This window comes from Callithrix jacchus, chromosome 5 (genome assembly GCF_049354715.1).
Source record: "Callithrix jacchus isolate 240 chromosome 5, calJac240_pri, whole genome shotgun sequence".
Taxonomy (NCBI): domain Eukaryota; kingdom Metazoa; phylum Chordata; class Mammalia; order Primates; family Cebidae; genus Callithrix; species Callithrix jacchus.
The window spans coordinates 7,700,763-7,724,692 of record NC_133506.1 but is presented as its reverse complement, the minus strand read 5'-3'; the positions used below and the strand labels follow the sequence as shown (position 1 = coordinate 7,724,692).

The 23,930-nt window shown below is 49.0% G+C and overlaps 2 protein-coding genes across 2 annotated transcripts; one reads left to right on the top strand and one right to left on the bottom strand.

Annotated features, from left to right (window-relative positions):
• Positions 1 to 292: 292 nt before the first annotated feature.
• DEFB124 (defensin beta 124) lies at positions 293 to 3,337 on the bottom strand. Its single transcript, XM_017971866.4, has 2 exons — positions 3,220 to 3,337; positions 293 to 485 (listed from the first exon to the last, which is right to left on the bottom strand). Exons 1-2 carry the CDS (start codon positions 3,275 to 3,277, stop codon positions 328 to 330), a joined length of 216 nt encoding a protein of 71 aa, XP_017827355.4. The 5' UTR covers positions 3,278 to 3,337; the 3' UTR covers positions 293 to 327.
• A 2,699-nt stretch (positions 3,338 to 6,036) lies between these two features.
• Positions 6,037 to 18,571, top strand: REM1 (RRAD and GEM like GTPase 1). Its single transcript, XM_003732798.6, has 5 exons — positions 6,037 to 6,129; positions 6,967 to 7,525; positions 8,920 to 9,002; positions 14,124 to 14,325; positions 15,963 to 18,571. The coding sequence occupies exons 2-5, from the start codon at positions 7,186 to 7,188 to the stop codon at positions 16,232 to 16,234; spliced, it is 897 nt and encodes a 298-aa protein (XP_003732846.4). The 5' UTR covers positions 6,037 to 6,129; positions 6,967 to 7,185; the 3' UTR covers positions 16,235 to 18,571.
• The last annotated feature ends 5,359 nt before the right edge of the window (positions 18,572 to 23,930 follow it).

Sequence of the window (23,930 nt, the reverse complement as noted above, 5' to 3'; positions counted from 1 at the left end):
ATCATTAACTCTACCTTTCTTTTGGCATTGCTTCTACAAAGTGCTCATCTCCTGATAGTATAATTATCCCCATTTTATGGTTGAGGAGACTTTCAGAGGTTGAGTAATTTTTCCGGAGTTGGACAGAGAGAAAGTGATGTGGCCAGGACCGGAACCATTAACAATGGTCATTAGCGCCCACTCTCCTCAGGTCCCTCACCTCCCTCCCTGGACCATTTCTCCCACATCCTACACCTGTCCCCCACCCCTGGGGGGAGAGGAGCACAGGCAAGCAACAGAAAGAAGAGACAACTGGCAGCCTGTGTTTTATTGGACAGCAAGAACCAGCTACTCATATTCAGGCCTGGGGACCAGTGGAGGTTTCAATGCATAGGAGAGACAGCACAGGGAAGCATCCGGGCACAGGTGCATGTAAGTTTCTTGCCTTGTGCAGTAAGTCCGGCAGGCCCCTTGGCCCTTCCAGCACCGTTTGAATTCACTTCTCCCTAAGAAGAGGAAGACCACAGGTCACAGAGCAGCCTATGGGTCACAGGTTAGACCACTGGTCACAAGTTATGCCACAGAGGCACTAACACTGGTCGAAAGTTAGCTCTCTGGTCATTTGTTAGATCACTAGTCATAGATGAGAGTACTGATTACAATTTAAATTAGACCTAATTAAATTAGGTCACAGGTTAGACCATTAGTTACAAATTAGAGACTAAGGCTGGGCATGGTGGCTCACGCCTGTAATCCCAGCACTTTGGGAGGCCGAGGCAGGCAGATCGCCTGAAGCCAGGAGTTTTGAGATCAGCCTGACCAACACGGTGAAATCCTGTCCCTACTAACAATACAAAAATTAGCTGGGCATGGTGGCATGTGCCCTGAGACCCACCTACTTGGGAGGCTGAGGCAGGAGAATTCCTTGAACCCAAGAGGTGGAGGTTGCAGTGAGCTGAGATTGCACCACTGCACTCCAGCCTGGGCGACAAAGTGGGACTCCATCTCAAAAAAAAAAAAAAATAGAGATGAATTTCTTGTCCAGGTAAAACCACACACCAGGTACACATTAGCACTTTTCATAACAACCCTGTATGATTATAGTTAGTCTTATTGCAACCCCTGCTATACGGGTAAGGAAACTGAGGCTCAGCGAGGTTAATGACCTTATCCAGCTGGGCACAGTGGCTCTCACCACCCATTTAGGGCTAGTTCTTCTGAGCTGCTTGCTCTCTGCTTATCTGGGTCTGTATGTCTAGAAATGTCATTTAACAGTCAAGCTTGTCTACATGGTCCCCTCACTTCCCACATCTGCTCTAATTGGCCATCACCGTACCCTCATCATTCCCAACACAATAGTTACCACAGAATCTATGTCTATTTGCTTGTTTTTTAACTGTCTTTCTTGACGCTGGAAGCTGCTTGAGGGCATGGACCGTGACCATATTGCTCATGGTAACTTCCAGTGCAGTGACCCAATCTCAGCTCACTGCAGCCTCCGCTTCCCAGGTTCAAGCAATTCTCCTGCTTCAGCCCCCCAAGTGGCTGGGACCACAGGTGCCTGCCACCACACCCAGCTAATGTTTTGATTTTTTCTTAAGAGATGAGGTCTCCCTAAGTTGCCCAGGTTAGTCTCGAAGTCCTGGGCTCAAGCAATCCTCCCACCTTGGCCTCCCAAGGTGCTAGGATTACAGGTATGAACCACCACACCCAGCCAAGAAATACTCTTAACACACCATCATATTTGAACTTCCCAATCACCCCAAGACCCAGGAGCAGTTTGTTTCTCCTGCATGAGCTGCACTCTCTTCCTCATATCTTGATTCTGTCTCCCACCGATTTCCTTTGCGCTCCCTCCCCCCAGCCACACCACCCTCCTTGCTGCTGTTCAAACACATCCATCACCCTGCCTCGAGGCCTCGGCCCTTGCTGCTCCTTCTGTCTGGAACAATCTTCTCTCATATTTTCACCTTATTCAGACCTCTGTTCAAACCTACTTTATATCAAATAAGATCGCGGGAATTTACTTCAAAACAATTCACAGGGGAGGAGGGGGAGGTAAATAACAAAGCAGGGTTCCTTCACGCTGGTAATTGTTGAGGTTGGGTGATGGGTAATAGAGGTTCTTTATACTATTTATTTATTCTTTCTGGATGAAATTTTCCTAAATACCGAAATTTCTGGCTGGGCTCATGCCCGTAATCCCAGAACTTTAGGAAGCCAAAGCTGGAGGATTGCTTGAGGTCAAGAGTTTGAGACCAGCCTGGGCAACATAGTGAGACCCCCCCCCATCTCTACAAAAAATGTAAAAGTCAAATAAAGAAGTCCTTTTAAAAACTCATGCTGTTACATTAGTCTCTATTTCTGCATAAGTTTAAATTTTCCCATAATAAAAATGTTTAAAACTCACCTTGTTTATTTATGTTATTCTCCCTGCTTTTATGCATATGTGAAATTTTCCTAAATAAAAAGTTTTTAAAAAGAAAAAATCTAGGCTGGCTGTGGTGGCTCACATCTGTAATCCTGGCACTTTGGGAAGCCAAGGCAGGTGAATCAGCCAAGGCCAGGAGTTCGAGACCAGCCTCAACAACATGGCGAAACCCTGTCTCTACTAAAAATACAAAAATTAGCCAGGCATGGTGGCACATGCCTGTAAAACCAGCTACCTGGGAGGCTGACGCAGGAGTATCACCTGAACCCAAAAGGCGGAGGTTGCAGAGAGCCAAAATCATGCCATTGCACTCCAGTCTGGGCAACAAGAATGAAACTCCGTCTCAAAAAAAAAAAAGGAAAAAATTTTATCAGAGGCCTTCCCTGTCCATCCTCATCAGCCTTCCCACCACTGCCCCATCCAAACACTCACCCTTGTCTTTCCTCTTCTTAGCACTTATCACCACCTGACATATGTTTATCTGTTTATTTTCTACCCCAACCAACTGAAATGCCAGCTACATGAAAGCAAGGACCTTGTTTTCTTTCACTGCTAGACGTCTGTCACTGTTCTGATTTCACAACAATCGTAACACAAATGCACATTTATTGAGAGAATCCCATTTTGTAGATTAGGTAACTGAGGTGCAGGCTGATTAAGCAACTTGCTCTAAGTCGCCCAGCAGGTCGGTGGTGAGGCCAGAACTTAAATGCAGGCCCAGGCCCCTCTGTCCTCCAGGGCCTGAGAGTCCGGTCCTCTTGCACACACACACACGTGCACATGCACACACACGCACACTAAGTGGGTACCTGGTGGTGCATGACCCAGGACCAGGAGAGCCACAAGGAGCAGAAGCAGCTGTGTCATGGCCTCGGAGCTCCTGGGGAGGCTGCTGGAGAGAACGCAAGAGGAGCGAGCCGAGATGCTGAGTCTCGCTGCTTCCAGCCCAGCCTTTATTGCGCTACAGATGACGGCAGTGCTTCGGGCAGCAGACCTAAGTGGGAGTATGAGGCCATGTGGTCCCCAGGCTGCTTGGGACCTCAGCCAGCTACGTGGGAACTGGTCAGCCACACCCTCGGGAGCCTGCTGAGCTCTGAAGCTGGGGCAGAATTTTCTGAGACAATGTCTAAGGTCAGAAACTAGACATGTTCCCCACCTAAGAGAGTGGAAAAAACCTTGACTTAAGAGAGACCTAATTCAATCCCAGCATCTCCTCCTAACTGCTGTGAGACATCAGACAAGTCACTTAACCTCTCTGAGCCTCAGGCTGTTGTCTATGAAATGATGACAAGCCTTTGCAAGGCCAAGTGACCAGCATGTATTCAGGCCTACTCCAAAATGAGAAGAATAGGCCGGGCGCGGTGGCTCACGCCTGTAATTCCAGCACTTTGGGAGGCTGAGGTGGGCGGATCAGGAATTCGAAACCAGCCTGGCCAACATGGTGAAACCCCCTCTCTAGTAAAAATACAAAAAATTTGCTGGGCATGGTGGCATGCACCTGTAGTCCCAACTGCTCAGGAAGCCAAGGCAGGAGAACTGCTTGAACCCAGGAGGCAGGGGTTGCAGTGAGGTGAGATTGCACTACTGCCCTCCAGCCTGGGCAACAGAGCGAGACTGCGTCTCAAAAAAAGAAAGTGGGGGGGAAGAGTAATAGTACCCATGTCATAGAGAGTAACAGCTACCTGTCTCACTTAGGGGATTAAATGAAATAATACAGTGGCTCTTAAAGTGTGGTTCCCAGACCAGCAAGCAGTAGCCATACTTGTTAGAAATGCCAGTTCTCTAGCCCTACCCAGAACCTACTGAATCCAAAGCCCTGAAGGGTGGGTCCCAGCAAGCCCTCCAGGTGATTCTAACACACCGCCAAAGTTTGAGAACCCCTGAGATGATAATATTCATCTAGAGCTTAGAACAACGTCTGGTACACGGGATCTAAGTTGTATCATGAAAGATGAATAGGGTAAAAGGTGCCCCAGGCAGAAGGAACAGAATGTGCCTGAAAGTGGGACATGAGCCAAGCAAGGGCTCTCCTGGGAGGAAAAGTTCAACTCTGGATTCTCCAGAGAACATAATGGGGCTTGAACTCCAAGTTCAGACTTCTGTGTTGTAGACAACCAAAAGTTTTTTAGCAAGAGTGTAAGCTGTTCGAATTATGGTTTTAAATAAAGAAACTGCAAACCAAAGAGGGGAGTTGACTTGCCTAAGGTCACACAGCAATTGGGCTGTAGAGATGTAGCTAGAAGCCAAGCTCCCTCACTCCCAGACAATGAAGAGTGCTGCAACACCCACGGCCCACCTTGCAAGCTAAAAAGGTAAGTTTAGAGGGCCAAGCCACGGAAGGAAGCCAGCCATGAGGGGGTTCTGGATCAGCTGCAGGACCTGTTGGGGCTGAGCCAGTCTGTCCAGCTGCTGTGGGAGTTATTCCAAGCTGGACACCTGAACCCCCTCAGCCATGACCTGTAGGCTGAACCACCTACAGGTGCAGCCTGGTCTCCATGGGCTCCACACACGTACACACCCCAATTTCTCAAGACCTAAAGGGAGGCACCCCTGTCAGAGAGTTTGGAACGTGGCCCCTTGGATGACCAACATCACCAGCAGTCTCTGCTCCTCCATACCTGGGATTTTTTTTTTTTTTTTTTTTTTTTTTTTTTTTTTTTTTTTTTTTTTACCATGAGTGATAGAAACAGTAGGCTGAAGCTGGGCGCAGTGGCTCACGCCTGTAATCCCAGTACTTTGGGAAGCTGAGGTGAGCGGATCACCTGAGGTCAGGAGTTCAAGACCAGCCTGACCAACAAGGAGAATCCCTGTCTTTACTAAAATTACAAAATTAGCCAGACATGGTGGCTAGTGCCTGTAATCCCAGTTACTGGGGAGGCTGAGGCAGGAGAATCACTTGAACCTGGGAGGCGGAGGTTGCAGTGAGCTGAAATTGTGCCTTCACACTCCCCGACAGAGCAAGATTCCGTCTCAAAAGAACAAAAAAAAGAAAGAAAGAGAGAGAGAAATAGGCTGAACGGCAGAGACTTGAGGCCCAGAACCAGCTAAGCCTCAGTTGGTGAATGAATGAATGATGCAATTATGCCAAAAATACTATTTTCAGAATTCTTCAGTGCAGACTTTCTGAGCTCTCTCTTCCTCCAGGTCACCTCCCAAAATTAATTCTTCATCCAGAGCAGAGTTTCTCAAAGTGAGGTCAATGAGCCATCTGCACCAGGATCCCTTGGGGCACTTGTTTAAAACGTGGATTCCCAGACCCCTCTCCCAGCACTGCGGAATCTGCCTGTCTTGGAAGGTGGGACCTGAACATTTAGCAAGTTCCCCAAGTGGTTTTGCTGGGGGCTAATGGGTTGATTCATCCCCTTGATGGAGTGGACAGATGTGGACGCAGATGGGACGCTCCAGACCCAGGAATCCAGAGCCCCCATCCTCTCTCATCCACCACCCTCCACCCGGTTCGGTTCGTAGGACTGGCAGAAGCGGGTCAGCTGAGCTCTGCGCTTTCAGAAAAGTCACTGAGCGGCCAGGGCCTTGGGGCGGAGACCCCGGGGCTGCCCTAATGGGGCGGGGCTGGATGGGGCGGGGTCGCAGCTCCTCCCCCGACCCAGGCGACGAGGGGAGGGAACAGGCCTGAGGGGCTGCGTGCGGAGGCGGGTGGTGCAGCCTGGAGCATCCTGCCGCTGGAGCTGCGGGGGACCCTGGACCCCTCCCACGCCGAGGTAAAGCCCTTCGCTCCGCGCCGCCAACTTGCTCAAGTTGGAGCAGAGTTCGCCAGGCGATTGCAGGGGGTTTCTGCAGCGTTGGCAGGGTAGGGGGACTTCGAAACTGCGTCCCTAGGGTGAGGGTCTTCAGACCCGGGGACCCGGAGGGCTGGGTAGCCCTGGACAAAGACCCCCCCACACCCCAGGATGGGGGATTCACACCCCGGATGCCGGCTGGGAAAGCTCGGATCCAGACTCCAGGAACGGCACAGCGTTCCTGGGCCCTGTGGTCTATCCTCCCCGTCCCTTGCCAGGACCCTGTCCTGTCACCTAACCTGAGGCCGGGCCGGCCGCAGCTCCGGTCATTAAAAGCAGTTGGAGGCCGTAGCGCCAGCCGCTCCTGAATTTTTCACTTAGTGGGCGGGTCAGACACGCGGTTCCCATGGAACCAGGACACTCGGGTTACAGTCGGGTTACCCCCATGCCCCCCTCACCCTTCTGGAGTATCAACCCACCCTCCTGCCTCTTCCTCCTCAGACTCCCTGAAATTGGGCATCGAAGTTAAGTAACCCCTATCCTTGATGGGGGACCTCAGACTGCACTCCCAACCCAGAACCTGTGAAAGAAAGCGGTGGGGAAGGGGAGGAGGGGAACAATTCAGATACCTTTCATAGCCAGGGCCTCTTGTTGTATGGGAAGGGCAAGCCGGTGTACACAGAGTGGGGAGTGTGCATGTGAGGACACCCCACCTCACTGCTGCCCCTCCGCCTGCCTATCATCAGGAGTAGGTGGTCCTTAATGGCCCCTGGGTGTGCATGTCTGTGTGTTAACAGCCTGTGTGCTCACTCCTTCCAGCCAGATCCAGGTGTACGCTGAGCCTGAAGCCAGAAGGCCCCCACCCCAAGAAGCTGAGGCACCTCCTCCTCCCATCTGAACAAGAGGGGGATCTGGAAAAAGCCATCTCAGCAGCTCATCGGGATGCTATAGAAAGCAGCAGCAGCTCAAAGCCACTGGCTGACAGCCAATTCCCCCTTCTTTCAGAAGGAAGGAAGAAGCCAAACCCCTCTACCAAAGATGACACTCAACACCGGGCAGGAAGCAAAGACCCCTCTGTGCCGGCGAGCCAGCACCCCACTACCCCTGTCCCCACGGGGCCGCCAGCCTGGCCTCCTGAGCACAGCGCCTTCCACTCAATCCCAGCATCCTCGGTTGGGCCAATCCGCCTCCCTCAATCCTCCAACCCAGAAGCCTTCCCCTGCCCCCGATGATTGGTCTTCTGAATCCAGTGACTCTGAAGGCTCCCGGGAGGCCCTCTACCATGTGGTGCTACTTGGAGATCCTGGAGTGGGGAAGACCAGCCTGGCCAGCCTCTTCGCAGGGAAGCAAGAGAAGGACCTCCATGAACAGCTGGGAGGTAGGGGCCATATGGGCTGGGCTGGGCTGTGGCCAAAGGAGTGAAAGCCCTGTCACCAGGGCACTGGGCTCCCAAGAACAGTTGCACAAGTCATGCACTGTTCAACTCTAAGAGGCATCATTCACTCAGACAATGACATGAACTGTGTCCTCCCGTGCTGAGAACAAACTCGGTTGGGAGACCCCCACCCAGGTAGCACTGAAGGTATTGAGAGGAAGAACACCCAGATAGAACAACAGAGTGCATCTATCCAGGGGACCAACAGTCTGAGAGCTGAGAGGCTGACAGCTTTCCAGGCTGAAGGCCCTGAGCAGATTCCCATCCACATATTTATTTGCTCTTAGACAGGTGATTTTTATTAATACACAAATGCTCTATATTTGCTTATAACTCAAGAATATACCAAGTAGGCAGCTTTTACCTGCCTACCACTAATTACAAACTAAAAGGTACCCTCCACAGAGGAGCCATGGGGGCAGGGTAAACAATGTTTCTCAACGTTCCCCATTCCAAAGTTGTACAGGGCACAGCCTGCACAATGAATGGTCAAGGTGAGGGAAATTCTTGAATAGAACAAGAATTTTGCCAATTTCCCATGAATGAGAAGTGTATGATTCATTTCCATGTCATAAATATAGCAATTCTGAGTTCCATGTCAAGAAATGGTGGGCTTTCACCCAGCTCGGAAACTCCCCGCCCCAATGCCTCTGACTCTGATTCTCCTAGTCCTGTAGACACCCATCTATGGTCACCATGACCTACAGCAAAACTAAGATCCTTTGCAGAAGGGAGACTCTCAGACCCCAGGTTCTGGGCCCTGGGTTGCTTTATTCCCAAGAAATGCAGTGACCTGAGAGTGCTGGGGGCCCCAGGATGATGAAGTACAGGGAAGACAGAAGAGACGAAGGTAGGCCCTGAAGGACTGGGTGAGAGGACATAGGGTGAGTGGGGAAGGGGGTTGATTAAATGCAGAGAAAAGGTGGGGACATCTAGCCAGACTCTTCTCTAGTCTTGACTTCCCTCCGCCAGCCTCAAAAGTGAGAACCCATGTGTTACAGACAGGGAGACTGAGGCCAAGAGAGGATAACATGACCTGCTTGAAGCACACACTAAGTCAGAGCCAGAGCAGGCCTGGGAGAATTCCTAGCCCAACTTTAACCCCACCATCCCACCTTCACTCAGTCAATCAAGTCTTTTTGGCACCTACGATGCGCCAGGTACTATGGCAGCCAGAAAGACATGTGCTCCTACCAGGAGAGACAGGCTTCAAACAAGTGTGACGAGTGTTTCTGAGAAGTGGAGGGGGCGATGTGACCAGAAAGGGGCATAGGGAACCCCACACTCTCTCAGGCTTGCCCCTCCTCCCTGAGATCCAGCTCTTCCCTCGGTTGCAGAAGGTGTCTATGAGAGGACCCTCACGGTGGATGGAGAAGACACCACATTGCGGGTTGTGGACACCTGGGAGGCCGAGAAACTGGTATGGTACTACAAGCAGGATTTGGGGACACGGGTGCTGAGCCTAATACCAGACTCCTTCTTGTCCCCTCCTGGGACACTACAGTTCAGGCGTGAGCAAAAGCTGAGGATGCAGCACCCTCCCCCACAACCCACAGCCGCAAACAGTCTTTCCAACCCCAAACAGAAGACCTTTTTGACCCTGGCCCCTTTTCTCACTCCGTAATCCCCTCCCAGCGGGCATCCCAGAATGTGCTTCTCCCCCCACAGATCTCCCCATCATTATTTCCACCTTCATCCCACCCACCCACATTGTGCAGAAGGAATGTTGGAGTTGGCACCAAAATGCCTAAGGCTGAACCCCCCTTCTTTTTCTTACTAGTTGTGTAGTTTTGTGCAATTGACTTAACCACTCTGAGTGCCAGTTTTCTCATCTGATAAATGGGTTAACCATTCCTGCCTTCCTCCTCAGCTAGTTTTTTAAAGTTCTTATGCAATCTCAGAGGTAAGCCCAGTTTAAAGCATGAAAAAATGCTGAAGGGGGTGAAGAACCATAAATGATAACTCTTAGTGATTATGACTTGGTAGCTAGAGAAAAAGGAAACCAGAGCAGGAAGAGAGCAGTAGGCAGGAACACGTCCTATTATGATTTCATTTTGTTTGTGTTTTCTTTTCTTTTTTTTTTTGAGACAGAGTTTCGCTCTCGTTACCCAGGCTGGAGTGCAATGGCACGATCTCAGCTCACCGCAACCTCCGCCTCCTGGGTTCAGGCAATTCTCCTGCCTCAGCCTCCTGAGTAGCTGGGATTACAGGCACATGCCACCATGCCCAGCTAATTTTTTGTATTTTTAGTAGAGACAGGGTTTCACCATGTTGACCAGGATGGTCTCAGTCTCTTGACCTCGTGATCCACCCGCCTTGGCCTCCCAAAGTGCTGGGATTACAGGCTTGAGCCACCGTGCCCGGCTGTGTTTTCTTTTCTTTTGCTGCACAGTTAATATATGCTCATTGTAGAACTTTGAGGAAAAACACCTAAGCAAAGAGAAGGATCTAAAAATCACCTGGGATCCCATCTCTCTAAGGAATAGGCCGCTCCCCTAAAATTGAGGGAGGCCCTGCCCATGGGGTGGAGCTTAGGAGGACATTGATGCGTGATTGACAAGAATGGTTGACAGCTCTCCTTTCAACAACCATAAAAGGAAACCCCAGCCCAAATGAGCATAATAATGACGATGATTCTTATAACAGCACCTGACATTTATAGAGTGCCCACTTCCTAAGTGTCGGCCCCTGTGCTAAGCACTAGACGTATTTTATTAATTCAATCAAAACAAAAACTGGGCCTGGTACAGTGACTCAGGCCTGTAATCGCAGAACTTTGGGAGGGCAAGGCAGGTGGTTCACCTGAGGTCAAGAATTTGAACCAGTCTGGCCAAGAAAATGAAAATACAAAAATTAGCCAGGTGTGGTGGCATGGGCATGTAATCCCAGCTACTTGGGAGGTTGAGGCAGGAGAATCACTTGAACCCGGGAGGTGGAGGTTGCAGTGAGCCAAGATCACGCCACTGCACTCCAACCTGGGCAACAGAGCAAGGCTCTGTCTCAAAAACTAAATGGTGAGTCTTCTGATTCCCATTCTACTGATGAAAAAACTGAAGACCAGAGAGGTTAAATAATAATGTGTCCAAAACTCTCAAATAGCAAGTGAGATTCGAACCCAGATCTACAAAATCCCAGAGTCTGTTTCTTTTTATTTTATTTATTTTTTTTTTTGAGACAGAGTTTCACTCTTGTGAAACTGTGTGTTTTCTGTGTCAAGATCACAAAAGCCAGTTGGTGCATGGATTTGTGCATAAGAACTCATTGGCAGCGTGATTAAAAATATAGATTCTTGGCTAGGTGTAGTGGCTCACGCCTGTAATCCCAGCACTTTGGGAGGCCAGGGTGGGCAGATCACCTAAGGTCAGGAGTTCGAGACCAGCCTAGCTAACATGGTGAAACCATGTTACATACAAAAATAGCCAGGGGTGGCGGCAGGCACCTTTAGTCCCAGCTACTCGGGAGGCTGAGGCAGGAAAATTGCTTGGACCTGGGAGGCAGAGGTTGCAGTGAGCCTGAACCAAGATTGGGCCACTTCTCTCCAGCCTGAGCAACAGAGAGAGACTCCACCTCAAAAAAAAAACCTATATATATATATCTATATAGATAGATTCAAGAACCCCACTTTTAGAGTTTCTTACTTACTTATTTATTTATTTATTTATTTTTTGAAATGGAGTCTAGCTCTGTCACCTAGGCTGGAGTGCAGCAGTATGATCTTTGCTCACTGTAACCTCCGCCTCCCAATTTCAAGCAATTCTTCTGAGGCAGGTTCAAGCAATTCTGCCTCAGCCTCCTAAGTAGCTGGGATTACAGGTATGCACCACCATGCCTGGCTAATTTTTTGTATTTTTAGTAGAGATGGGGTTTCACCTTGTTGGTCAGGCTGGTCTTGAACTCCTGACTTCAGGTGATCTACCTGCCTTGGCATCCGAAAGTGCTGGGATTACAGGTGTGAGCCACTGCACCTGACCAGAGCTTCTTATTCTCTGGGTCAAGGGTGAGGCCTGATAAATTTGATTTTTATTTATTTTAATTAATTAATTATTTTTTTAAATGAAGTTTCGTTCTTGTTGCCCAGGCTGGAGTGCAATGGCGCAATCTCGGCTCACTGTAACCTCTGCCTCCCATGTTCAAGCAATTCTCCTGCCTCAGCTTCCCGAGTACCTGGGATTACAAGCATGTACCACCATACCTGGCTAATTTTGTATTTTTAGTAGGGACAAGGTTTCTCCATGTTGGTAAGGCCGGTCTCCAACTCAGCCAGGTGCGGTTGCTCAAAAATTAGCTGGGTGTGGTAACAGGTGCCTGTAATCCCAGCTACTTGGGAGGCTCAGGCAGGAGAATTGCTTGAACCTAGGAGGCAGAGGTTGCAGTGAGCCAAGGTCATGCCATTGCACTCCAGCCTGGGCAACAAGAGTGAAACTCCGTCTCAAAAAAAATAAATAAATAAAAATAAAAACAATACAGCCTCTGGGATTTTGTAGATCTGGGTTTGAATCTCACTTGCTATTTGAGAGCTCTGGACACATTATTATCATCATTATTTAACCTCTCTGGTCTTCAGTTTCCTCATCAATAGAATGGGAATCAGAAGACTCGCCATTTAGGGTTTGAGACAGAGGCTTGCTCTGTCACCCAGGCTGCAGTGTAGTGACATGATCTTGGCTCTGGCTTACTGCCACCTCCACCTCCCGGGTTCAAGCAATTATCCTGCCTCAGCCTACCAAGTAGCTGGGATTATAGGTGCCTGCCACCACACCTGGTTAATTTTTGTGTTTTTAGTAGAGACGGGGTTTCACCATGTTAGCCAGACTGGTCTTGAACTCCTGACCTCAGGTGATCCACCCGCCTCAGCCTCCCAAAGTACTGGGATTACAGGCATGAGCCATTGCACCCAGCCAAGAACCTATATTTTTAATCACACTGCCAATGAATTATTACACACAAATCCATGCACCAACTGGCTTTTGTGATCTTGACACCCAGCAAATCCTCCATAAATATTTGTGCAATGAATGAATGAATGAATGGTCAAGACTCACTTTCTCATCCTAGAGATGGGAAAAACGAAGACCCAGAGGAAGAAACCTGTCCATAGTCAAGGTTGAGAACCCACATCAGTCTGACTCACCCTAAGATTATTTGGCCTGGGAAACGATCAATATGGCTGTTGAGAACTTACCCCACTTTGACAATAACGTTGACCATGGATCTGATGGTTTCCTATTCATCACCAAATTCCCATTTGGTTATCAGAAAATTTCTGGCTTCTGGTTGAGTGTAGTGGCTCATGCCTGTAATCCCAGCACTTCAGGAGGCCAACACAGGTAGATCACTTGAGGTCAGGAATTTGAGACCAGCCTGGCCAACATGGTGAAACCCCATCTCTACTAAAAATACAAAAATTAGCTGGGAATGGTGGCAGGTGCCTGTCATCCCAGCTACTCAGGAGGCTGAGGCTGAAGAATCACTTAAACCTGGGAGGTGGAGGTTGCAGTGAGCCAAGATCACACCACTGCACTCCAGCCTGGGATACATCTCAAAAAAGAAAAAAGAAAGAAAATGTCTGGTTTCTTCCCCACCTCACAAACACACTCAGTCTTTGTCCCTTTAGCACTGACTGTTCCCTTTGCCTGGAATCTCTTCTCTGCTGCTTGTCCTGACCTTCCTTCCTAACTCCATTCACCAGTCCCCCGTGAAGCCCTCCCACACTCTGCAAGGTGGGGTTCTTCTGGCCTCCCAACCCCACTCCTCCAGCCACTTGCACATGCCTCTTACTGGTACTTTCACACTGCACTGTAACTCCCCATTTCCACAGCCTCCCTTCCAGACCATGAGGTTTTGGAGGGCAGAAACTGTGTCACTCAACACTTACAAAGTTATTACCCAAGTAGTCCAGTCTTGGAGGGCTGTCCCTAACAAAAGATCACCATCCAAAATATCAACAGCAGTCCAGTTCTTTCTTTTTCTTGGTCAAACAACTTGAAAGGACTCCACTTCTTAAAGTGCTCCTTGCCTCTCTCATCCCCTTGTGAAATTATACTTTGAAGTTGCTCCTTCCCTTCCGTCTTCAAAACCGTCCTGAAAAATGCCTTCCCTCTGACGTCAGCCTCCTGTCCTCACTTCTCTTTTCCTTTTTTCTCTTCGTTCTGGATTACAGCAGCCATAAAGAACCATATGGCAAGGCTAAACCCTCCTAAACAAGGCAAAGTGCTAAACAGGCCAAGGCAGAACCCCTTTTACAGGAACAGGAACCAAGTAAACGTTGCCTCCAATACCCAGCCTGCAAAACTATCAGTGAATGAGAGAATTCTGTGAGGTAGTGTTATTAGCCTAAATTTTCAAGCAGAGAAACTGAGGCTCAGAAAGAGTCACTGGTTTTCCCAAGGTGACACAGGGAATTATGGCAGAATTTGTCCCCCACATCTGTCCAAACTATAAACCTCAGCTCCATCCCACCCATTAGACCATCCCAGCTCCACCTTTCTCACCCAGGTCCTAGATACTCTCTGAGGATGGGCCTTGGGTCCCTCTCCCACAGGATAAAAGCTGGAGCCAGGAGTCATGCCTGCAAGGGGGCTGTGCCTACATCATCGTATACTCCATCGCAGACCGAGGCAGCTTTGAGAGTGCCTCTGAGCTCCGCATCCAGCTGCGGCGCACGTATCAGGCTGACCATGTGCCCATCATCCTCGTGGGCAACAAAGCGGACTTGGCGCGCTGCCGAGAAGTCTCCGTGGAAGGTGAGCCCTCCATCCCACCCTTCCTCTTCCTCTGGGCCCCACTGTCATGGCTGCTCCTCCAGTGCTCTTCATCTCAGATGAGCACTGCCAAGCTGCCCCTACCCTGCAGCCACTTGCCTAAGCCTGAAAGCCAGGAACCGTTCCTGCCTCCCCCTCTCACAACCCCCAAACCAGTCCTGAAGTCCTGTCAGGCCACCTCCATTAATCCCACATCCCCTTCCCTCTGTGCCTACAGCCTCTGTGCTATCCTGGCATCTCCACTTCCACCAGTCCCCCTACTTCTCAATCATTCTTCCTTGCCAGCTGCCAGAATTTTCCAAAACCAGAGCTAAATTTGCACTTCTTAAAAATGCCTGTATGTCACAGGCCACAGTGGCTCACAACTATAATCCTAGCACTTTGGGAGACCAAGGCAGTAGGACTTGCTTGAGCCCAGGAGTTCAGGACTAGCTTTGGCAACACAGCAAGACCCTCTCACTACAAAAAAATAAAAAATAATTTTAAATCTTTTTTTAAAAAATTCCGGCCAGGCGCAGTGGCTCATGTCTGTAATCTCAGCACTTTGGGAGACCAAGGCAGGTGGATCACTTGAGGTCAGGAGTTCAAGATCAGCCTGACCAACATGGTAAAACCCCATCTCTACTAAAAATACAACAATTAGCCAGGTGTGGTGGTGCACACCAGTTATCCCAGCTACTTGGGCAGCTGATGCATGAGAATCACCTGAACCCAGGAGGCAGAGGTTGCAGTGAGTCAGGACCACACCACTGCACTCCAGCCTGGGCAACAGAATGAGACTCTGTCTCTAAGAAAAAAAAATTCCTCTATGGCTCCCCTAACCCCTTAATCAGAGGCACTTTATTCACCAACATAACAGGCCCAGTGCCTACAGGCTTTTCAAGGGCTTACATTCGAGAACTGAAAAGAACCATTATTAGCTCCAAAATACAGTGAAAAAATTAGAAATGCAAATTTCTCAAAGCTTTAATAGTCTACAAAACATATCTGTCAGCCAGCAACTACAAACCAAAACTTTAAATGTCATATATGGATTGTATTTACAATAGGATGGGGAATATTTTAATAAGTTTGACATATCAGATGGGGCCCATAAAATTTTTAAATGGTTTACTCAGAGAGTAAAATCTTAAAAATGTGTAAACTGAGACCCAGAAAAGAAAAGCCAATTTCACAGTCACCAGCCCTTGAGGACTAGAACTCGGGCCCAGTAGCATCCTGGAGGTGGAAAACCGTATGTTTTGTGGACAGACATCCAAAAAAAAAAAAAAAAACCTGCAACATAAGCCCCAGGAGATTTTGTTAAAGCACAGATTTCCAGACCTCAACCCAAACCTACAGAATCAGAAACTCTGAGGGTGGGTGCATTTTAACAAGCTCCCTCAGGTAATCCCGGTGAATTATACCCTTTACCTGGCATTCAACCTGGCCCCTACCTGACCCCAACCTTTCTGTCTTCCCTCAAAGACCAGTCTGATTTATCTGAGTTCCCAGAGAGCAGCACCAGGTCTGGGCACAGGAAAAATTGCTTCCAATCCAGACTGAACACACCTTCTTTACCTTTTTCTCCACCTTCCGGCTATGGCTCCACCCCTGCTCGCCGGGCCCCGCCCCCTCAGAGGGCCGCGCCTGCGCTGTGGTGTTCGACTGTAAATTCATCGAGACGTCAGCCACGCTGCAGCACAACGTGGCGGAGCTCTTCGAGGGCGTAGTGCGCCAACTGCGGCTGCGCCGCCAGGACTGTGCGGTCGAGGAGTCCCCAGCACCCCGACGGCGAGCCAGCCTAGCCCAGCGCGCTCGTCGCTTCCTGACACGCCTGACAGCCCGCAGCGCACGCCGCCGGGCACTCAAGGCCCGCTCCAAGTCCTGCCACAATCTGGCCGTGCTCTGAAGCCGCCCGCCCTTCTGAGGGTTGGCGGGTCACTGAGGTGCATTCTGGGCCCCACGGACGCCACTGCGGGGCAAAAGCAGCACTACCTGGAGTCTGCATAGTGGGTCTTGCTTACCAGCTGCTCTGATGGCCTGAGCATCCCCCAGATCCAAGCTTGGGGGACCCCAAGGAAGCGATGGACCGAAGCCCCATGCTGGGCACAACGTACTTTTTACCTGGTGGGTGTCTTTTTGTAAAAAAGTCTTCCTTGTCCCTGGGCTCTGGCCAACCCTTAGAAACCCTCACAATAAACCAGACCAGAAGGATGGCCCATCTGAATGCCCAGACCTCTCCATGTCGGCTCTTTGGGTGGTCTCCACCTACTGCCCTCCCATCTACACTTGACTACACACTGGTTTAGTCTGCTGGCCCGGGTGTCAAGGCCAGTCAAGAAAGTCCTTGGACCAATTTTGTGCTCAGGCCTTTCTCCAGGCAGTGGATCGCAACCACAGTGCCGGGACCAGCTACTTTCTCATTAACCCATTTTTTACGTTCTAGATTCTCATGTCTGGAAGGACCTCATCCTGGCAATAGATTTGCTGGTGTTTGTTGGGAGCTGGGTGCTAAGCTGTCGCCACAATTAGTTAATCCTCCCAATGCCTGGGAGAAGGGTGTTACAATTAGCCCCATTTTGCTCATTAGTAAACTGAGGCACGGGACAGTGAAGGCCCACCAAGGTCATACAGCTGCTATTCGCGAAGCTGCCGGGATTCCAGTTAGGCTTGTCAGACTCTAGTGACCAACTTATCCACTGTCCTCTTTAAAGATGTTATAAAACCCTGTAGAATCTTAGAAAAACGAATTTAAAGGCATAATTTCACATCCAATTTAAAGGAGGTTGGGGCAGGAATACTCTATGAAACTCAATCCATTAATCCCAGGGATGGACCCCAATTTAATCCAATTCACTCATTTCCCTAAGGCAGAAACAAGCCTGGAGAGGAGGTGAGCAAGCCAGAGTCACCTGGCCAGGGAGGACCACACCCCAGGGCCCAGCCTCCTCCTGGGTCTCCCTTTGGCTGTGTGGGAGGAAGGAGGTGGTGAGGCGTCCAGCCTGGCTGGGGTCAGGGCTGGGTATTGGGGATCAGATCAGGAGTTTCCAGCCCAAAGGGAAGTGTCACTACTTTGAGAGGGAAACAAGACGCCGACCGTTTGGACCACCGTGTCCCTGACGCCTTACATCCCTCCCTCCAACTGGCCCAGACGCCCCAGCCCTGGGGGTCACAGTGCAGAGAAAGACAGCAGCGCCGGCCAGCCAGCCCCATGTCCTCCAGCCACGACTCCCGGCTCCCCAGCCTTCCAGCGGGGACTGATGGTAATCACTCCCACACCCCAACCCCAGCCTGGGGAAGGGAAGAGAAGGAAGGTCTTCCCCCCACCCCAAGCTGTCTCTGGCCTGCGGTCAGGGGGAGGGGCTCTAGCTGTGGAAAGTTGGCAGAGGCAGCCGGCAACAGCCGGGAGAGTGGAAAAAATGATATCAAACCCGGAAAAATGCAGGCCGGATGGAGGGCCGGAGTGGGCCCCGGGAGGTGAGAGGACAGGAGGGAAGCGGGTAGGGGGAAGGGCTGAGAAAGGAAGAGGGGCCAGGGAGAGAGTGCAGGAGCTGGCTTTAGAAAACTGAGTACAATCGCCCTCATTCCCTGCTTTCTCCATCTACAAATATTTATTGAGGGCCTACTAAGTGCAGGTCACAGTGCCAGCCTCCGGGGAGACATGGTGAACAGAAAGAGGGTTCTCACTGCTCCGTAGCTCACAGCAAGGTGGGGTAGGCAGACTAGAAAACTAATCAGCAAATAAAAATATGACAAACTGATAAGGAGCTGATAAATAGAGTGGTCAGGGAAAGCCCTGAAGATAATCCAGTGCAATCCCCATCCTCAGATGGGGAAACTGAGGGACACAGAGAGAGAGAGAGAGAGAAAGAGCGCTTACCCCAAGGCCACTCAGAATGTGGAAGAAATACTTGACAGTGATAGGGGAGGAAAGGGGGAAGGAAAAAAGAACTGGTGCAGAGCAAGATGGCAGGGTATGGGGGTGGTGTCAGGGGAAGGAGAGTTATGCAGCCAGCAAGCAGAGCAAGAGGGCAGGGTGATTGAGGGCACAGCCCTGAACCAGCAGGGTGTGTGTTCAAACCCTGCTCCTCTCCATCTCTCTGTGGCTTAGTTTCTCCGTCTATAAAATGGGATTCATAACAATTACTTCCTTTAGAGTCGATGTGAGGGTTAAATGATTTAAGATGTATAAAATGCTTCAGACAGTTACTGTGTCTAGGAAGATTCAATAAATGTGGGCTCCTGCTACCATATCTTTTTTTTTTGAAACAGGATCTCACTCTGTCTGTTGCCCAGGCTGGAGTGCAGTGGTGCGATCACAGCTTGCTGCAGCCTCCACCTCTCAGGCTCAAGCCATCCTCCCACCTCAGCCCCTCAAGTAGCTGGGACTACAGGCATGTGCCATTATTCCCAGCTTAATTTTTTGTTTTAATTTTTAGTGGAGACAAAGTTTTGCTCTGTTGCCCATGATGGTCTCAAATTCCTGAATCCAAGATCCTCCCACCTCAGCTTCCCCAGGTGCTGAGATGACAGGCATGAGCCACTGGGCCCGGCCCTGCTATCATATCTTAAGGCCTTGCAGAAACCAGGATTTGTTAAGGGTAAGATATGCTGAGACTGTGAAGACCTGCTTGAGTCTTTGCCTAGCATATGTATTCACATGTTTTTGTCTGTCTTCCCCACAGCAATGAAAGCTCCTTGAGGGAAGGGCCCTCAGTGCTGCCCTGACCCCAGCACCTACAACCAGTGCCTGGCTCAGTAAATATTTGTTGAATTGATTAATTCATTATCTATTAATGGATATCCATTAATTCATTATCCATTACCTGTCAAGTGGCCCTTCCAATCTTGTCCTCTCTGATTCTAGGTATCTGTGAATAGGGAGTGGCTGGGAAAGCCTGTGAGAAAACCACACTCTCCCTTCCAGAGACACAGCCTTATTATAATTTAGAAAGTACTTTCTCATCCATAAAAACAAAACCAAAAAAATAGCTAACTTTGTTCTAACTCTTTCTCTGTTAGTGTTGGGCCCTGTGCTACGTGCTGGGTACAGATTTTCTCACATTCTCATCACCCCAACCCTCTACTTAATAGAGACCGTTTAATAGATGAGGACACGGAGGCTAAGAGAACCCAAAAATCTCTCCAAGGCTGTACAGCAAGAAAGGGCCAGGTCAGGGGTCAAAAGGAAGGCAGGAACTGCCGTCTTAGTTGTACAATCAGGGAAACTGAGACTCAGAAAGAGGAGATGCGTTGTCCAAGCCCAAAGTCATGTAATAAACAGCAAACAGTTACATCACTCTTACTATATACCAGGTGCTGTGCTAAGCGTTCTTCATACATTAATTCATTAAATACTGAAAACTGATATTATCACCACACCAGTTTTCAGATGGAGAAACTTGTAGCACAGGGAAGTTCAGTAACCTGCTAAGATTGCACAGTTAGCAAGTAGCAGAAGCAGAATTCACACCAGAGAGGTCTAGCTCACAGCACTAAGGGTGGTCTGTGTTGCACCATGTGTTGGCACAGCAAGCTTGGAACAGGCTGGTATAAAAAGGAAGGTGTCTTTGTCTCCAGCCCTGCTGCCTGGGCTAGGGTCAAGGCAGAGAACAAAAGCACGTTGAAAGCATCCTCAGTTGCCAGCTGGGACTTTCCACCTTGAAGGGAGGATACTGTTATGGAAAAAATGATAGAGCTCTTGGAAAATGGATGTCTCCCCAGGGGCCCCCAAGCCTCCTCAGAGCCCCTCCTCTTGCTGTGGGGGAGGGCCACAAACAGTGCTGGCCTGGCCCAGATGAGACAAAGGCCACCTGGATCCCAAGACACCCCAGCCAGTCTACTCGTATACTGAGGATCATTGGCCTTGGTGGCAAGTTCCAGTTTCATAGACCAGGCATGAAGTTTCTGCTCAGGGACCCCCAAGAAATCAGGTTTAGGCTGGAGCTCCCTGTCCTTGGAGATGGGAAGTACACATCTCATAGGGCCCTCCTTTCTTCATTCAGCAAACATTGACAAGGATGTGAGCTCTGAGGGAAGATAGAGAATGTAGAGAGGATCATAGCTGGTGGGTACAGGGACACCCAAGTCCCTGCCCTGGCCACAAAGGGAAGGGAAGGGTAAACGAGGGGTAGAAGTAGTGAAAACTTCACCCACAACTGCTTGGTAATGATGAAGACTCCCTCGGGTCTGTCATGATCATGTGATCTTAGGCGAATCAAAATATACAGAGCAAAGGGGTTAACATGGAGTTCTCTATGTAATTGTCTCTGTCGCCAGGATATTTAAATATTGTAGTTCAACAGCTTGAAAAAATATACAAGTTCAGTTTCAATTTGAGCACTGTTCCCTTCTGTTCAGTTCAGGGTTCAGTTAAAAATAATACGAATGATGGGATGGGAGCTCTGGGTGCAGCAATGTGTGATGTTTTACCCAGTTCCATATGGTTCAAGTTCAAGGCCTGGGTGTTCGTGTATGTGTGTGTTACATTCCCATGCTTTGTGGCTGTGACAATTTAATGGTGGGAAAGCACAGGCTTCAGATCTAGAAGAAACCTGTGTTTAATTCTACCTCAAGCACTTGATCTCTGTGTGAGCTGGGTTCTCCTTTCCTTCATTTTGAAATGAGACATGATAATTATTATCTTTTTTTTTTTTTTTGAGACGGAGTTTCGTTGTTGTTACCGAGACTGGAGTGCAATGGCACGATCTCGGCTTACCTCAATCTTTGTCTTCTGGGTTCAAGCAATTCTCCTGCCTCAGCCTCCCGAGTATCTGGGGCTACAGGCGTGCATCACCATGCCCAGCTAATTTTTGTATTTTTAGTAGAAACGGGGTTTCACCTTGTTGACCAGGATGGTCTCGATCTCTTGACCTCATGATCCACCTGCCTTGGCCTCCCAAAGTGCCGGGATTATAGGCGGGAGCCACCGTGCCCGGCCAGTTAATTATTATCTTATAGGATTAAATGAGGGTTTTAGTACTTAAGAAAGAACCACTATATGCCATTGGTAATTTACTTCCCCTCTCTAGGCCTCAGTTTTCTCATCTGGAAAGTGGGGATATTAATAGTATTTATTGGCCTGGCACAGTGGCTCATGCCTGTAATCCCAGCACTTTGGGAGGCCGAGGTGGGCAGATCACCTGAGGTCAGGAGTTCAAGACCAGCCTGGCCAACATGTTGAACTCAATCTCTGTTAAAAATACAAAAATGAGCTGGATGCAGTGGCTCACACCTGTAATTCCAGCACTTTGGGAGGCCAAGAATTCAAGACCAGCCGGCCAACAGCATAAAACCCCATCTCTACTAAAAAAAAAAAAAAATTAGCTAGGCATGGTGGGGCGTGCCTGTAATCCCAGCTACTTGGGAGGCTGAGGCAGGAGAATTGCTTGAACCCAGGAGGCAGAGGTTGCAGTGAGCAGAGATCAAGCCATTGCACTCCAGCTCTGGACGACAGAGCAAGACTCCATCTCGGGAAGAAAAAAAAATACAAAAAATGGTCAGTGCTGTGGCTCACACCTATAATCCCAGCACTTTGGGAGGCCTAGGTGGGCAAATCATAAGGTAAGGAGTTCAAGACCAGCCTGGCCAGCAGGGTGAAAAACCCTATCTCTACTAAAAATACAAAAAATTAGCAGAGCATGGTGGTTTGCGCCTGTAATCCCAGCTACTCGGGTGGCTCAGGCAAGAGAATTGCTTGAACCTGGGAGGTGGAGGTTGCAGTGAGCTGAGATCACACCACTGCACCCAGCCTGGGCAACAGAGTGAGACTCCATCTCAAAAAAACAAAACAAAACAAAATAAATTATCTGGGCATGGTAGCACACACCTGTGGTCCCAGCTGCTCAGGGGGCTGAGACAGGAGAATCACTTGAATCCCAGAGGTGGAGGTTGCAGTGAGCCAAGATTATGCCACTGCACTCTAGCCTGTGTGACAGACCAAGATTCTGTCTCAAAAAAAAAAAAAAAATAGTATTTTTCACTAAGGGTCAATGTGAGAACTCGATCAGGTTGGCTATTTGTTAGCATGATGCTTTGCACATTGTAAGCACCCAATACATTGTAATGCTTTTCCATGCATTATTTTATACTTTTGCCTATATATATATTTTGCTAAGACATAGTATTGGATGCTTTTAAACTTCACTCAAACATCATACTATGCATATCCTTCAGCTTTATTTTTCACATTCAACGTTATGTTTATGAGATTCATCGTATTGAAATCTGTAACTGTAACTATTCTTTTTCATCATTGCATAGTATTCCATTGTATGATCATATGAGATTTATTTATCTTCCATTCCTGTTGATGGGCTTTTCTTTTCTTTTCTTTTTTTTTTTTTTTCTTTTGAGACAGAGTCTCACTGTTACCAGGCTGGAGTGCAGTGGTGCAACCTCAGCTCACTGCAATCTCCACCTCTCAGATTCAAGCGATTCTCCTGCCTCAGCCTCCCAAGTAGCTGGGACTACAGGCATGCACCACCATGCCCAGCTAATTTTTGTATTTTTAGTAGAAACAAGGTTTCACTATGTTGGCCAGTATGGTCTTGATCTTTTGACCTCATGATCCTCCCTCCTCGGCCTCCCAAAGACGTGAGCCACTGCACCTGGTGATGGGCTTTTTTTTTTTTTTTTGGTATAAATGATGCACTATAAACATTGCATGTGCGTCTTTGAGCACATATATGAGAGTTTCTCTCTCCATCTTTCCACTCTGCCATCTTCTGTGTCTCAGCTTGCCCTGGGGTAGCTACCCTTTGGGTCCCGATATGGCCACTGCAGTTTCAGCCATCAAACGTAGACATGACAAGGTCCAGGTGAAGCAAGAAGTTTGTTTCTTCCTCAGTGTGTCCCTTTCATCAGCAAGGAAACTCTTCCAGAGCCCTCCAGCTAATGTCCTTCATTTCTCTCTGGCCAGAATCAGGTTACACGGCCACCTTCAAACTAATCAGTGGCTTGGGTTAATCAGGGTTTGCATAAAGTACAACATGGCTACACCAAGAAGAAAAGCTGGAGCTGGATTTACACCCCACCTGCACTAGTAGGGTGGTCAAGGGTGCACACTCTTAGCTTTTCCAGTCTTAAGAACAGTCCATAGTGAGTGTGACCATTCCAAATCCAGTCTACTTCAGGGTTTGCCCAACTCTGTGAATGAGGATAGATACCTTTTCACAGAATTGTCTGGAAAGAAACTTTGGGAGGCCAAAGCGAGCAGATCACCTTAAGTTGGGAATTTGAGACCAGCCTGGCCAGCATGGTGAAACCACATCTTTACTAAAAATACAAAAAGTTAGCCAGGCATGGTGGCACATGCCTGTAATCCCAGCTACTCAGGAGGCTGAAGCAGAATTGTTTGAAATAGGGAGGCAGACGTTGCAATGAGCCCAGATTGCACCTCTGCACTCCAGCCTGGGCGACAGATGAGACTCTGTCTAAAAAAAAAAAAAAAAAAAAACAGAGAGATCCAAGATGGCCGATTAGCAGCAACTCAGGATTGTAGCTCCCAGTGAAAGTGCAGAGAGTGAGCAGACGCCACACTTCCAGATGAATTTTTGTTGCCCATGGACCAGGAGATTCCCAGCAGAGGAGCCCCTCGAGTCACC

Bases quoted from the DNA above. Each gene is read 5' to 3' on its own strand.
- DEFB124 (XM_017971866.4), bottom strand. From the start codon at position 3,277: ATGACACAGCTGCTTCTGCTCCTTGTGGCTCTCCTGGTCCTGGGTCAT. The intron at 486-3,219 runs GTACCCACTTAG...TCCTCTTCTTAG, and splicing joins CCTGGGTCATGCACCACCAG to GGAGAAGTGAATTCAAACGG.
- REM1 (XM_003732798.6), top strand. From the start codon at position 7,186: ATGACACTCAACACCGGGCAGGAAGCAAAGACCCCTCTGTGCCGGCGA. The intron at 9,003-14,123 runs GTATGGTACTAC...CCTCTCCCACAG, and splicing joins CCTGGGAGGCCGAGAAACTG to GATAAAAGCTGGAGCCAGGA. The intron at 14,326-15,962 runs GTGAGCCCTCCA...CCGCCCCCTCAG, and splicing joins CCGAGAAGTCTCCGTGGAAG to AGGGCCGCGCCTGCGCTGTG.